This window comes from Thunnus maccoyii, chromosome 17 (genome assembly GCF_910596095.1).
Source record: "Thunnus maccoyii chromosome 17, fThuMac1.1, whole genome shotgun sequence".
NCBI classification, from domain to species: Eukaryota; Metazoa; Chordata; class Actinopteri; order Scombriformes; family Scombridae; genus Thunnus; species Thunnus maccoyii.
Genome location: NC_056549.1, coordinates 8,587,297 through 8,603,307, shown reverse-complemented (window position 1 = coordinate 8,603,307; position 16,011 = coordinate 8,587,297). Strand labels below are relative to the sequence as shown.

The 16,011-nt window shown below is 40.4% G+C and overlaps 2 protein-coding genes across 5 annotated transcripts; one reads left to right on the top strand and one right to left on the bottom strand.

Moving 5' to 3' along the window:
- Positions 1-825: 825 nt before the first annotated feature.
- On the bottom strand, positions 826-8,008 carry ints9 (integrator complex subunit 9). 2 transcript variants are annotated; one of them, XM_042389853.1, is made up of 17 exons: positions 7,972-8,008; positions 7,316-7,443; positions 6,920-6,980; positions 6,275-6,337; positions 5,958-6,097; positions 5,704-5,790; positions 5,463-5,583; positions 5,064-5,198; positions 3,691-3,802; positions 3,401-3,581; positions 3,009-3,069; positions 2,542-2,713; positions 2,335-2,459; positions 2,048-2,215; positions 1,630-1,728; positions 1,358-1,495; positions 826-1,221 (listed from the first exon to the last, which is right to left on the bottom strand). In XM_042389853.1, exons 2-17 carry the CDS (start codon positions 7,378-7,380, stop codon positions 1,045-1,047), a joined length of 1,905 nt encoding a protein of 634 aa, XP_042245787.1. In that variant the 5' UTR covers positions 7,381-7,443; positions 7,972-8,008; the 3' UTR covers positions 826-1,044. The 2 variants fall into 2 exon arrangements, with proteins under 2 accessions (XP_042245787.1, XP_042245786.1); XM_042389852.1 differs by lacking the exon at positions 7,972-8,008 and adding an exon at positions 7,677-7,965.
- Positions 8,009-8,608: 600 nt separating this feature from the next.
- pla2g7 (phospholipase A2, group VII (platelet-activating factor acetylhydrolase, plasma)) lies at positions 8,609-15,976 on the top strand. Of its 3 annotated transcripts, none has more exons than XM_042389863.1 (11): positions 8,609-8,904; positions 9,476-9,603; positions 10,117-10,267; positions 10,796-10,889; positions 11,000-11,068; positions 12,011-12,182; positions 13,023-13,136; positions 14,154-14,245; positions 14,424-14,594; positions 14,718-14,866; positions 15,013-15,976. In XM_042389863.1, the coding sequence occupies exons 2-11, from the start codon at positions 9,508-9,510 to the stop codon at positions 15,111-15,113; spliced, it is 1,209 nt and encodes a 402-aa protein (XP_042245797.1). In that variant the 5' UTR covers positions 8,609-8,904; positions 9,476-9,507; the 3' UTR covers positions 15,114-15,976. The 3 variants fall into 3 exon arrangements, with proteins under 3 accessions (XP_042245797.1, XP_042245796.1, XP_042245798.1); XM_042389862.1 differs by having other exon boundaries at positions 8,609-9,090; XM_042389864.1 differs by lacking the exon at positions 8,609-8,904 and adding an exon at positions 9,097-9,222.
- The last annotated feature ends 35 nt before the right edge of the window (positions 15,977-16,011 follow it).

The window sequence follows — 16,011 nt, the reverse complement described above, 5'->3', positions numbered from 1 at the left end:
CTTAGGCAAACAAAAGTATTTATTTTTTCTCCACCAATGTAATGTGATTATAAGCTTAGAGTGAGCAAATGTGTCATTGGGTTTTTAAAGGCTATGTTGGCACTGTGGAAGATGTCCTGTAATTCTCAATTTGAACAACAGACTAATATAGCAGATCATCATGGTGTCTCAATCAGAAAGTGAAAGTCTCTACTGTCACTACCTAATAAAGGCATAAAATGCCCCAGAATATAAAAAAGATTTAAAAAAAGAAGTGAATGTTAATGAAAAAAAACAGTTATTCCTGAATGATGTACTTTAAATGACTGTTTTTGGATATGATGATGATTTAGAATTCAAGTTTTAACTTTCCAAACTGCTGCTGCTCTTTGTTTATCAAACTATCAGTAACCTAGAAACCATAACACACAAGTATTATGGCTGTTTCAGAAGAGGTGTGTAGGTTAGAGTCACTACCCCTTTAGAAGGAAAAACCTCATTCAGATACAGCTGGGAGCATTTTTTACACATTTTTGAAGCACCTTAAGTCTTTTTAAAGGGCAAATAATCTAATCATATCAATCAAACATGCAACGTCTTCAGCTGATCGTTTGATCACAAACTGACATAATGACGTCTGGATGAAACTTACAAGGTGAGGATTTCAAATTCTATTTTTACACTTATTTATAAAGAAAGAGGAACTTAGTTCTCTAGTTTTTCCTCTTACGAATTAACGGATCCCTTCTTTTCTCACTTCCTCTGGAAATACAAACTCATGATTGCTGATTTCTACATTTTCATTTGCAAGATTTTTTCATAATTGAAAGACTCAATGAGCTGATCTTAAAAAAAAAAACATTTTTTCATCTTTAATACAAAATACTATTTTACAAGATATAACTGGACTTTACAGTAAAACTACTGTAAATGTAACAGTGTTAAATATGCAACTAAGGTGGGGACATTCCAGTCCTTCCCATCCTCTCTGTTGCCATCTTCAGTCCAATACAGCAGAAACGCTGTTAAACATCTAACAACACGCAGGTGTGAGGAGGATTCACTTCAGAGTTTCTGCAGGAAGCGGAGCACCAGGTCTCGCAGCGTAGTACGCAGCGGCTCGTTGTTGTCACAGACGATGTGTGTCCCGTCCTCCTCCAGCTGAATCAGCGTGTCCTCCGCCTGCAGGTGCAGGATGTGTCCGTCCGTCGTCTCCTCCACTTTCACCTCTGTGATGCCGTGCTGTGGGGGAACAGAAATATGTTTTTCTGTATGTTCTTTCTGACTGTCATGTTGTAAAATTGATGCCTGACAACACAGTTTGAACCTGCATCAATGGTAAATATAAATAAAAAAGTGTGTCTGCAGATTTTCAGACCTTTTGCAATGTGGCCAGAAACATTTCCAGGGGCACAGCTCCACTCAGCAGGGGTTTTGGGGACATCACCACTGGGGGCTCCTCCATTACCCGCTTCCTCTTCTTGCTGGGGGGCGCTGGAGGAGGTTTAGGCACCGACTGACAACATGAGAGGAGAGACAGATTTTAAAACTTAAATTATTCTTTTGTTGTCCTCCTGACTTCTCATATGTTTGGTTCACAGACACTATACATATTCACACATCCATACACAGACACACACACACACACACCTGTAGCGTATGCTTGTTGTCCTTGGAGTGCAGCACGGCAGACACAGTTGCCACAGAGATGCCGGGTTTGATCTCAGACGGCACCAGGGAGTTGGCCAGCTAGGAATAGAGGAATCAGACGGTGTCTTTAAGACATGAAAATTGGCCACCTGTTTTCTGACAGGAGTTTGAATATTTCCATAAAACATTTCAATCTTTTATTCTGCTTTTTAAGCACCATATGTCATTGTCTTATGCCAACACATTAGAGAATTTGAAATATGCACTTGCCATCTGTTTCCTAAAGGGCTGATTTTATCTTTTATTCAACATTGTCAGATGACTCTATTAAGCCCCTTTTAACCAGAAAGTTGGAGGAGAATATATTCATCCCCACAGGAACTCAAGCTGTACTAGTCACTGCTCTGATGTGCCTCACCTCTGGCAGTATGTAGACACGTTCGTAACGGCGTCTGAAGGGCAGGTTGAGTACAGAGCAGCGTCTGTAGGGCATGGGAGGGGGCTGCAGCTCCAGCATCAGGTCAGAGCGGTGCGACTGGGTCAGTGGAGGCTGAGTGTACTGCTCTGGACACACCACATGGAGGGGCTGCAAGACGGCAAGTCAGGGGACAGTGATGTGGACTACACTGACACAAGCCTTTAAGGTTGACTTTTGTTGTAGCAGTTCTTTATATTTTCTTTCTCTATGATCAAGTGTACCGTTACCTGTACTTCCTTGAGCAGCTTTGACACTTGGTGGAAGTTGAGCCGCGTGTCAATGGGACAGTAAACACACTTCATAGCCAGCGGCTGGTAGGGAGCCAAAGCATCCAGGTAGGAGAAGTCTGGTTCTGGTGGGGTGAAGGAGAGACAAAGACGCTTTCAGATGCTGTAATGTCTACTTTAGAATTACTGAATTGCTCCTCTCCTCACCAGTAAAGATGATGGTGTTGAGGCTGGATTTGCCCCACAGCTCCATGAAGTGAACCACGTCCCCGAAGCGCAGAGAAGGGTGGCCGGTGAACACCACGCACGGCTGACGGAACTCGCTGCTGAAGTCTCCGTGGATGCTGGGGTAGTGCTTGAGCTTGTTGGTTTGGATCAACTGAAACGACGACGACAACACAGGGATCGTTGTTTCCTCTGCATTCATACAACAGCTCAAGATAACATTAAAAACACATGAGGCTCGTCTAGAGTTGAGTGTCAATGTGACCATGTGTACTGAGATAAACCTGAATATATTTAGGCAAAGAAACTCATGTTAATGAACTGCAGTGCTGACACGATGTCAGATAACTGGTCCTTTTTTCAGAGATTATTCTTAGGCTCTAATTTGCTAGTACAAAGTTTTCAAGTTTCCATCATCACTAGCAGGAGACAGCAGCAGCAGGACTTACCTCTGCGTGGGGAAATGGAGGTTCTGGAAGATACACCTTTGATTGCTTGTTGTGACAAAGCCTGAAATCATTAAAAACAAATCATAACTAATCAGAATATCCCAGAATAATCTTGTAGAACCAATCAACAAGTGGCTGGGATCACATATAAGATGACAGAAGACGTAATGTGTTAGAAAATTAGCACGGCTATAAACCAGCATCATGTGAAAATGTTGCTGTTTCATAGAAATGACAATATTTTTGTTTGCTGCAATGCACCATATTGGCAGAAAATGCAGACTTTATCAGAATCACACACACCACACAGTGCTCCTGCAGTCAACAACAGTAATGTGATGTAAAGTAACGTGAAAGGATTAAATGTTAAACTCTGATCGACAGCTCCTCACCACTCAGCAAAGATCTGAGAGAACTCCAGGGAGCTGTTGGCAACAGGCGAGATGAAGTAGAAGGGCGTGGTTCCCAGGTTGGCGCTCTCGATGAACTGGTACAGACACTCCAGCAGATCGTATATCACCCCTGAGGAGTAACACGGCACTAGCACGTTGCCTCCCGCACGGATCGTCATGGCTACAGAAACAGATACATTTACAAACATTAAAAAGTTTTATTCCAGCAGACATTGATAATAATATGAAAGGCATCCTCTTAATGAACTGCCAAGTACAGTTCAACCTACCCAGGTTGCTGCAGAATTCCCCCAGCATGCCATCTGGGTTGGCGGTGGGCATCTGGGTGAGGCCTGTCAGAATCAGGATGTCACTGTTCTTCAGGGAGCTTTGGTCCATCGGCTGGGAGAAGAGAGCACACACTTTAAATTATCACCAGACATGTGTGTGAGAGGTAGCTTTGTGAGCAAAACTGTCCAGAGAGATTATCGGAGTCCAAGACACATCTCATATCAGCCCCTTCCAGCTTTTTCTGACAAAAAAAAACTCCCAAAGATCACAAACTGACTGGACCAAAGCCTCTTTTTCAGGGCCGATTGTATTCTTCACCTTCTATTGAACAAGAGAATCAGACATGTCTTTGCCACAGAAGTAGAAGACTTTCTGAATTACTGAAATAACTGTCCGGTAAACATAATAACTTTCTATCCACTGTGTAATTTGCCTTGTATCTTGAAATAAATAGAATAGTGTATTTCCTTTTTTTTTTCTCAGGAATTTGCTCAAAATAGTGAGCATGAGTACAGAGGGGGTTTATAAAAATGATAATGTTATTATTGGCCACTGAATCAGTATTTAATGATACTGATAACACGTAGGCCTAAACAACTAAACTAGTTTTTCTTGTAAACAAGTAGCCGGGGGAGGAGATGTATTGTAAAAGCTACTACATCTTTCTCTTTCTCCTCTTTTCAGGTTGCAAACAATAAAACTGTACATCACAGCCAACATCTGGTGAGGATCGGGACAGACGGCACTCTGTAAACCTCCGTTCAGTCCCCTCCTGCCCTCTGCCATCACCTATATACAACCAAATTCACAATTTATTTGTTCTCATTTATATATATTTCTCTTTCTGTTGTCAGACAACAGAATTAGTGATTTAGACGCAGATCATGAATACTACATGTAAACCAGCAGTCATTCTCGAGCTGCTGCTCTGCGGTGAGGAGGTGATGAAAGGTTGTAATGCCACAAAACCCCCAAACCTCACCCGGTCTGTCTCAGTAAGTCTATCATCATTTTGCAAAAGTTCTGTTTTGGGAGAGAAAAACACCAACCAACTGATGACAGAGGGCAAAATGGAGAAAAAAAATGCATTTATGAATTTGAAAGGCTTATGTGGACGTAGGCTACTTTATACACACTATTCAGGTCATTCAGATATAAGGCAGCATGTGGTAGTACAGTAATTAAACAGAGTAAAATGCAGTCACAAAGCATCTGTTATCTCTAAAGTTCATTAGCAATGTGTCTGCTGAAGAACAGATGCTCTGCTTTTCAACGTTTCCAACGGAGCCGTAGTGCAACCAGAAGGCGACACAGCCGGATCCTGTGGACATTCTGCGATACAGCGCCATCCGCGTTAGACCTCTTGACTTACCTGTGGATGTGTGGTGAGGAGGGATGACCCTGACACATAGGAAACTTTCTCATGGTGAGACTGGATGATCCAGTTGGAGCTACCCAATGAGTAACCAGAGCTTAATGGGGAGACCTGTACCGCTCCAAACAACTCCTGCAGGGGAAAAAAAAAAAAAAAAAAAGTCACTATGAGGACACGTTAATATTCATGAGAAAAAAGCTATTTTATACAAACAACATAATTAATAACAGCCTGAGGGAAATCTGCTATGTTTTTGTCCCTTTTAACTTTTTTGACGTACATTTTCTATGCAAACACACAGGAGATACTGTCTGATGATAATTGGCTGTATCACTGAAGCCTTCCATCAGCATCAGTGTGCGCCTGTGAACTGACTCTAACAAAAGAAGTTCTTACCACTTTCTGTGAATAACCCACGAGCTGCACTTTGCTGAGGGCAGAGTTGACCTCCTGCATACTGTAGCATCGCTTCCACGTCCACACATCCACTGCATCCTTCAGTGGCGCAGGGAGCATCCTTATATAAAACAACGATTTATTTATTCAGATCATGTCACATGCACTTGTAATAACAGGTTATTCATTCCTTGACTCTTCTCTTCATAAGTTATGTGTTCTTTCTGACAAGTTTACCGACCTCTGCGTTTCCTTGTTCTTCCAGCAGGTGGCAGACTGGGCTTTGGGAACTCTTTCCATGAAGTTCACCAGCTCTTCCATCAGCAGTCTGAGGAGAGAGAATGGCACAGAGCAGCGTTTTCTTAATTCTCAAACACAATTAAATTCAAAGCAGTAATTTAAACCTCTGGCTCTGTTTACAGAACCGCGATAAAAATAAGATAAACAGTGTGACATGTAGGTTTCCCTTTAAATGAATGAGTTTTCATTCCTTACCTGCCAATCTGCAGGGTGGGCTCTGTGGCGTACACCGTGCCAGTGAAGCCGGTGTGTTCGGTGATGTAGGGCAGAGCCATCATACAGTGGTAGTTAGAGATCAGGATGACATCAATGGTAGACAGATCCAGCAGTTCTCTCTGCGGTTGACATAAATGGAAAAGATTTAGTTTATTTAGAGCAAATATGTATTATTATTTCAGGCAGAGCATTTACTATTATATACATTTTGAATAAGTGATTGTCAAAGTATTTAAAATAACTGTAAAAATAGCTTATATGTGTAGGAGTATATGTGTGGTGGCTGGATTTATTACCTCAGGGAGACAGAACTCTGGCTGTGAGTCCACAAACACTCTTCCTGCACACTCCTTCAGCTCCTGGAAAGGTGGGAAGAAAATCTTAACTTTCGACTGAAGTCTATAGTTTAATTGTGTTTCATCATCAGAAGTATTCTATGTGTACTTCACAGGAAAAAAACAATGACTTTAAAAGGATAGGTTCACAGTTTTTAAAGTCTGTCTTAAAACAACAGTCAGGTGCCCAAATGAACAATGAAAGAGGTTTTCCGCGCTGTAATCATTGCTCCTCTTCATACCGGCTATTAAAAGATCCCCTTCTTTTGTGTTTTCAATATAAGTGGACGCTGAAGCTTCATATTAGCTTCAGATAAACTTTTAAATACATTTTTGTGGATTTTGTCCCCCATCACTTACACTGTAAGTCTATTATGAAGGGATATTCTAATGGTCAGTATGAACAGGAGGAATGATTATGGCAAGAAAAACATATTCTCAATGTTCATTTAGGTACCTGACTGTTGTTTTAAGAAAGACTTAAAACATTGTGAACTCATCCTTTAAGCTGATCTCACAAATCAACATTTACACACGGGTTGAAGTCCAGAGACAGTGAGTGCTCAATTAATCAAATACAACAAAAACAAAATCAGCTTCTCACACCTTTTCCAAGTTAATTGTTCCATCCTTCGAGACCCAACCAGGTAGCTTTGAGAGTCTTGGACTGAAAAGGGACAAACACAAATTTTACACCAACAAGTCTGTAACCAAGAAAGGAAGGAAGGCAGTGAGGTAGGTAGGGAGTTAGTTAGTTAGTTAGTTAGTTAGTTAGTTAGTTAGTTAGTTAAGTAGGCCGGTAGGTAGGAAGGACAGAGGGAAGGAAGTTAGTTAATTAGGAAGTTAGTTAGGGAGGGAGAGAGGAAGATAGGTAGGTAGGTAGGAAGTAAGCTAGGTAGTTAGTTAGATAAATAGGTGGGTAGGTAGGAAGTTAGTTAGATAAGTAGGTGGGTAGGTAGGAAGGAAAGAATGCACTAGCTACCACTGATGCCAGCCACTCACCTGTGCACGAGAGGAAGGGGCAAGAAGTTGAGGACAGAGGTGGTGTCCAGTCCACAGTCCAGCATGATGGTGGTGGATTTAAATTTGAGGACATTGCAAGGCAAGGTGGGATGACCAGACAGACAGTACTGAAAGAAAAGACAATCATTAGAAACACATATGTGGAGAAAAACAAAAGGAAGGACCTCATGTTATTTGTCTATAGCATAGACTGTAATTTAGAGCTGTCCAGAAGCGGGCACACACACAACTGTAGTCTCATTATAATAACCCGAACGATTTGCTTACATGCTATTATAGTCGGCAGGGGTTGACGTGGCTACTTGAACATTAATTGTGCTACTAACTTGTTTTTACTCACCAATTTCATATTGAACAGGAGCGAAAACTGATGAATTAAGGTTTAGCTAGGCTAGTTAGCTTTGCTAGCTCTGTTTGTCAGGTTTCTACTAGCTTCGTTTCTCTGGTGTTTATTGTTTGCTGCCCCCTACAGGGGCGGGGGTCACCCTCACTCACATCAAACACACAGACGGGCTAAATAATGAATAAACCAAATATCCAAATATATTAACCAAATATATAACAGCACCGTCCCCTTGCGAAATAGCAATCAAAATATCAATTAAAGTGTCGATGATTGTTGTCAACAAACGCACGTGCCCACTTGACCGCAGGTCTGTCACTCAGTTTCATTGGCTCTAACCAGAGTCGTGTATAAATTACAGTTTACCCAATTTGTTTTTACCAGGGACATATGAGCGCGGATATTGAGACACCTATACCGCCTTAAACCCCCAAAAAGTCAGATATTTAGTCGAAAACTGTAAGATGATATGAGTTCTATATATAACCTATTTAATATAGTTAAGTATAGTTGGGAACTATTTCGGCAGCCAGTGGGAGGACCACTGCTAACTACAAGAAACTGCCGTGAACTCTCCTCTTCAACGGCTCTGGTTTTGTCCCCTTCTACGTTACTAGCTAATGTGGCATTCATGTGCTGTCTGAATAATCAGAAAAATGCGTTCCCAGCTGGGAAAATTCACGTCGTAATAACAACTCGGAAAGACAAAGAAAATTTTGGTAGACCACTTGCCGAAACTTGGCGTCATGTGCGCTGAAACATGACAACCGAAAGTCAAATGTTTGATTGATGGCAAGAAACGTTTATTAATTCACACATTGCATATCAAGTTTTTGCTCACATGTAATTTGTAATATGCTATTAGGTTGTAACCGTTAGTTGCTGTCCATGTATTTATTATTTGTAGTTATTATTACTATTAACCCTGATAACAAATAAGGTGAAGCATTATTTTAGTGGTTTTAGGTCTGAGACAAAATACAACACCTCTTGTTTGCAGCGTCCAATGTTGTTTCTCTCATGAACACACCGAAGTCAGAATAACGACTTCCCAACTCCCGAGGAGCACATGAATGCAGCATTACACTAAACGACCTGTTTAACTGGGCAAACCACTCCCCAATGATTCACACTGGTACATTTTTTACAGAAACTCAAATTACACGATTATGTTACGAAACCGATGTTAGTAACCCTTGACACCCAACGTACGCCTGTATCTCCGGTAGGCATTGTTTCTTTTTGTTAACTAGCTATATAAGTGTTTTTGTGGCTTTTTTTAAGCTAGCCACAGAAGACACCTCGCTTAGCGTGAAGGTTAGCTTGCTGCTCAAACCTCTGAGCTCGATGTTTTCTAATGGAGGATTTGTACAGTTGGTAGTCAAGAAGGTTTACGAGTGGACAAGGACAGGTAGGGATTGAAAAGCCACACTTTTATAAATACCACACTCGTTTCCTCAGCCACTGTTACTGTTACAATGACAGCAAATTAACAGAAAAACAGCTGATAAAAAAGCACACTAAATGTAAGAAGACTACCCAGGTGAGTGACCTTTCATACATTAACAGTGAATATCACTTACAACGTGTAAGGATTTTTTTTTAAAAAACAGCATTTAATACAAGGGTTCATAATCTGCTGAGATTTAGAGCTCACTATGAGAAAACAGCAGGTGTATTTTCAGCACTTCTGTTATTTTCTGTCAAGTCATGCCATGACTTGGGCATTCATCTTTATCTGTTTCTGTCAGGTTGACTTGAGTATACTGTTACATTAGTGTGTCTTTACGCCACAGAGCAGAGGAGATACACGCTTGGTTTCTTCGCCATGGGAAACACCTGCAGTAATAACCTCGGGATCCCGCCAGCCAAGGGCCCCAATACTGTGGGATGTACTGACTTTATGATGGACCACTCAGCACAGGTAAAAGTCCAACTGCATATTTACTCACAGAGGATATGTTGCAAAGAGTTGCTTGCAATAGGCGTGCTTCACTTCCTCAAGAGAAAATAAATAACTTGACAAAAGGGCCATCTTAAATGAGAAAGCAATGTTAACATCATGCTGCACCTATATCTTTAAGTTTAAATGTTTATGAAGAAGAAAAAAAGGATCAGGAATAACTAAAAACTAGAATATTGCTTAATTTCAGCAGAAATTAAAGCTGCTGCGCATGACAATGGATGAATAGAGATAGCACGTCTGGGCGTAAACTTGTGTTTACAGCTATTTAGAGATCAGCAATAAGATGTTGATTATCAGTTGTGTTACTTTATCATCGTCTGATAGCAGTCCAACAAGGACAAGAGTTACATAGTTAATCATGACAGTATCTGTAAACAAAAGCATATTTGGGACATGCTGCTACTCGCACCTTTTATCATTAGTGTATTTGTTTGTTTAATTGTGAACCTTCAGTATCTGTCTCGCCAACAGGGCACCTTCTTCCGCCTTTACTATCCTTGCCAAGAGATTGAAAAAGCTGAGAAACCAGACTGGGTCCCGTGCAGAGAGTATTTTAATGGTCTGGCGGACTTCATGAAAATCAACAGGACTCTCAGTGAAAAGATTTTCAACTACCTCTTTGGTAAATACCTTCAACCAGTAGTACGCAGGACATATAACATTTAGAAGGTACATACAGGAAAATGATACCATAGCGAGTTTTGAATGTGTATGAATCAACTTACAGACTGTGTAGCTTGAGTCACTCAACCAATCACATCATGTCTGTTTTCATTTTTGTCAGAGTTGTGTTATTGTTGCACACATCGGAGCTTTTTCAACCAATCTTCACTTCCAACTGTATTATAAAGCGACAGCAATGTAACTTTGACAATAGTGAAACAGAAAGGTGGTCCTCTTAGATTATAAATAACTTTACTTTAGTAGGTTGCGATTGTGCAACTGTGTTTTCACACTGTGGTGAAATGTGTGGATGCCAGCAGACGTCTTAAGGGTAACAAAACCAACACGACAGCACGTTTGGGAAGTGGTCACCATTACAATCATGTGTACACCTTAACTATTAAATTTGCTAGCACGTATACAAACACCGTTATGTTCCTTTTCTTTTTTTTTTAAAGTTTGTCTTTTTGCTATTTATTTATTTCAGGGTCCTTTAAGATCCCAGCCTGCTTGGACGCTCCATTTAAATCAAATGGAAAATGTCCAGTAGTTATCTTCTCCCACGGTTTAGGAGCCTTTAGGTATACACACAACACATCTTTGACATTGCTGTAGTATTTACTCATGAAGTGAAGATCAGCTGTCAGCTAGGGATGTCTAATGGATGTTTCCTTGTTGTTGTTTTTTCTAGGACTTTGTACTCAGCCATATGTTCAGAACTGGCCTCTCAGGGCTTCATCGTGGCCTCAGTGGAACACAGGTATTTATACATGATCTTTATTAAACACACATTTTCTTTATGTGTTTATGTCAGCATTTGCTTGATTAAAAACAAAAGGAGCTTCTTACAGAACACAAACAATGATTAGATCAGGCGGTTTTGGCACAACAGATGTTAATCATATCCTGTATAGAACAGGAAACTTCTGAAACTAACACAGTATGTCAGCTGGAGGAAAACCTAACAGTAACAGAGGTTAGTCACCACAGACGAGCAAAGTCAGTCTCTCCTGCAAGCGGCTGTTTATCGGTGGAGTAGGAGTGGAAACGGTGTGCAGACAATAGTACGAACCAGGTCATCACATTTCTTTTCAGTATAGAGACAAGAGGATGGTATGGAGATGAACATAATGGCTACAGTTAATCTGTCACTCATGTGGATTGAAGTGGTGTCCCGCTGAATTTTAGTTGCTGGTTAAAGGCAAAAGCCACAGACAGAGCATGTGCCAGTGTGAGATAGTAAACCTGCTGGTTCATGGCTGTTATGTGGGAACAGTTTCACATGCCTGCAGCCACTCGTGCTTCTGTCACACTGCCAAATTGATTTGCTCAGTGTCTGACTGTAAACGAACCGAAACAGTCAAAAAGACTACTGTCATTTCCGTTTTAATATGAGCTACAGTAAGTCACAACAAAAACAAAGACAAAGTTCAAGCCTGGGATAGCAACTAGCAACTTTAGTGAGCAACTAAACTTCGCACAGTACATTATGTATGTGTGTCCTGTGAGCTTGTGCTAAAACACTTTTTAACTTTGGACTCAATTATGTGTAAAAAGGAAAAGCTTCCAAACACATCCAAATAATTAAAAAAAGCCCAAATCAACCTGTCAAATTTTCAAAAATCCAAACAATAATGTTATTTTGTAGTTAGCTTCTGAATCATTATAATTTTGCCAAATTGTCTTTTTCTTTTTAATGCAGAGACCTGTCCGCCTCAGCTACATATTTTTTTCGTGAGAAGACGGAGTCGGAGAAGGCCGATAAGAATTCGCCTAAACCGTCTGCCTCAGACACAGACGGAATGGTGAAGGAGTGGATGTATTACAGGCCTCTGCAGCACGGAGAGAACGAATTCGCCCTCAGAAATAAGCAAGTACGAAGTGTTACATCATCAGAAAATAAAATCCACTTTGTTTTTTTTTATCAGCTTAAAGGTGCAGTGTGTAGAATTTAGTGGCATCTAGCGGAACAGACTTCAGTCTGCAGAAATGGAATATAATATTAAAAAGTATGTTTTAATTAGTGTATAATCACCTGAAAATAAGAATCGTTGTGTGTTCGTTAGCTTAGAGTGAGCCCTTTATATATACATAGGGAGCAGGTCCTCTTCTTCAGAGGCCGCCATGTTGCACCGCCATGTTTCTACAGTAGCCCAGAATGGACAAACCAAACACTGGCTCTAGAGAGGGCCTTTTACGTTTTTCAAGAGTTTTGTGGACACCGTAGATTCTCCTACAAGGTTGGTAGAAGAGGGGAAGAGTATTCAGTTGGTTGCAATCTGTATCCTCGCTGCTAGATGCCACTAAATCCTACACACTGGTCCTTTAATGACAGCAGCGTACTAGATTCTTAGTATGAAAGCAGAGGTGGAGAAATGATTCCTCTTTCATACAGTGTTTGTTTGGAATTTGCAGAAGCTGGATTGCACAACAAATTAACTTTACACACAGTAACCGATATGCTGCACGACAACGATGATCAAATCAAACCACATCCTCATTTTTTCAGCCAGATCTGATATTCGTTCTGGTCTGCCAGCTTCATCATTTTCTTTTCACTCTTATCTTTGCATTTCATCGAGCTATCTGTAACAGTTTGAGATACAGTACTGCACTGTATCATGTTGAGTTTGTATTTCAAAGAGTGAGACTTAAATGAGAACTATATTTCATGTTTTCTCCTGATTTATGTTGATCTTCCCTGTCACTCCCAGGTGAAGCAGAGAGCAGATGAATGCATTATGGCTCTGGATAAACTGACTGAGATCAACTCAGGGACACCAGTGCAAAATGTTTTGCAAAAACAGTTTGACTGGATGACGCTGAAGGTAACATTTCTAGGAACTTTTGTTTTTAGGTCTAGTTTTAGAGAAGTCGTGTAATGAAAACCAGCCAACAGCATGTTGCAACAGACAAAACAATGAAAATGGAACCTACCATTCATCAGAAAATTGAATGAAAAATGGTCTAATAGTCAGTTTCCATTGTTGTAACAAAATATTAGTAAGATCCAAGGGTGGAAAATATTATATATGAGTTGGTTATCTTGATTAGAGTGTTTTTTTTAGGTACTTTTTCTACATTCATCAGTAGTTCTATATTTATGTACTAGTAATTGAGTACTGTATTCACTTTCATTGTAGTTTTTGTTGGCCTCTCTTTGGACAGTATGAATGAACTACAGAGGGATTCATTGGCACATTAATATTGAAATGGTTAAAGGATGAGTTCACAATTTTTCAAGTCTGTCTTAAAACAACAGTCAGGCTCCCAAATGAACACTGACATGTGTTTCTCGCTGTAATCATCCGTCCTGTTCATACTGGCCATTAGAGGATCCCCTCATAATGGACTTACAGTGTAAGTGATGGGGGACAAAATCCACAGTCCTCCTTCTGTGCAAAAATGTGGTTAAAATTTTACTTGAAGCTTATATGACTCCTCAGCAGTCTGAGTTATTCATATCTAGTGGATATCTGCCACATTTACAGTCTTTTTAGCATCAAATTCACTCTTTGTGTTTCCTTGGACAGTGTTTCCCTGTTGAGCTGTGGTGGTAGTAACAAAAAGAGGGACTTTGGCACTAAAAAGACCGTAACATTGAAAGATATCTACTTGATTTGACACATTTGGACGGCTGAAGCTTCATATTAGCTTCAGTCATCCAAATGAGTCAAATCAAATCAATATCTTTGATGTTTTGTCACACAGGGCATTGTCTCAATGTGTGTTCTTCCCAGCTGATTGCATTAGTTTGATCAGCTGGGTGAAAGAGAGGGTTTAAGGCAATAGTTTAAAGTAAATTCTTACTCATTATCTCTTCCTCTTTGTCTCCTGGCTAACAGAACTCCATGGATCTGTCCAGGGTAGCGGCGATAGGGCATTCCTTCGGGGGAGCGACGGTGATCGAAGCCCTGAGCAAAGACGTTAAATTCAAGTATGTGGGTTTTAAAATGTACATCCAGTGTTCTTCCATCATCATGTCTCTTTGTTTAGGACAAAGGAGAATCAAGAGATGGAATCAAACTTTCATATTCATTGATACTTGTTGTTATTAATGCTGACGTGTTGTATTTTTTGATAACATTCTGTGAAAACTCTTTTTTTTTTATCAGGTGTGGCGTAGCGCTGGACGCCTGGATGTTCCCTTTAGAGGACGAGACCTTTCCTCGAGTGAAACAGCCAATCCTCTTCATCAACTCAGAGAAGTTCCAGTGGGCGGGGAACATCACCCGCATGAAGAAGCTGGACTCAGCTGTGATACAGAGGAAAATGATCACTATTCGGTATAAAAGAACAATCACTGATCAAGTCTCATTATCAGAATTTAAGTGTCTAACATTTTCAACATCTTTTTTTTTTTCCCTTTGAGTTTGTGTTAATGTTCTCCTCCAACCGCCTTCCTCCAGAGGTACAGTCCACCAGAGTTTCCCGGACTTCACCTTCCTCACGGGTAACTGGATCGGAAAGCTGATGAAGCTGAAGGGGGAGATCGACCCAGAGCTCGCCATAGACCTCTCCAACAAAGCAACACTAGCCTTTCTGCAGCAGCATCTCGGTAAGAAACACAAACACAACTTTGTGTCTCAGCAGGATGTGATTTCTTGTGTCTCCCAGGTTTTTTTCTCTTAAACCACCAATACATTTTAAGTTCTGTTTTGCTGAAATTGTGAATTATGCAACAAATCATCTTCGATTGTGCAGGTCTGGAAAAAACCTTCAATCAGTGGGACGCTCTGATTGATGGGCAGGATGAGAACCTCATTCCAGGATCTAACATCATTGTGCTTCAGTCTGCCATCTGAGCTACACCCGAGCCTCATACACTGCTGAAATACCTGGGACTTCCTGAACGATTTCGCCCGTGTACATTGGAGTCGGTGGAACAGTCCAAAAAAAATGCCAGACAGACCTACTTAGTATTTTAAGCAAATATTGTTTAAAATGGACTGAGGATAATTTTGGAGAATGGTGTTTTTGTTCTGCATTTCTCCACTGAAGAGCCAAGATAGAGAATGAATCTCTACCTCGTCAGCAGGAAAAACGTTTTTCTTGGGAGACAAAACACACAATCGGTGTACCAATGTTTGTTTCACGAGGCCTGAATGTTGCATACGAGCAGCTGAAGACATTTTTACTATTACCAGAAATTTCTCAAGAGAAATTCTTTTAATCATAAGATAGATTTATTTTTAGTGTGTAAATAAAATGTTATTCTACAGAAATACTGTATGTCTCTGAAATGACCTTCCAGCAGAGACGAGCTACACTATGATGATTGCAGTGTGATTATGGGATAAGGCCTATAATGAGAATCATATCCAAAAAAAAAAATGGGCTTAGAGTTGGATATTGTTTAAACATTTGGTCTTATATGATCTTAAATTATTAAGCTGGTTAATGTGTCCTTCCTGTTTCAACAGAAAGCAGCTAAACAAGGAAATGATAATCATCAAGAAAATATATTTTAGACTAAACACTACGAGATCAAATAATGATGCATCAAGATAGTTTGTGCCTTCACTCATAGTCCTGTTCATCCTGGGTCGACAAAATGTAACAGCCTTCTACTTTTATACACTCACTGTCTGAAATACCTGCATTTGTACACAAGAGAAATCCAATAAATCTGGTTTGTATACAAATATGTGCAGCCTTGTGTTTTGTATGTTCGTATGTTAAACTGCTTCAAACAAGGAGGCA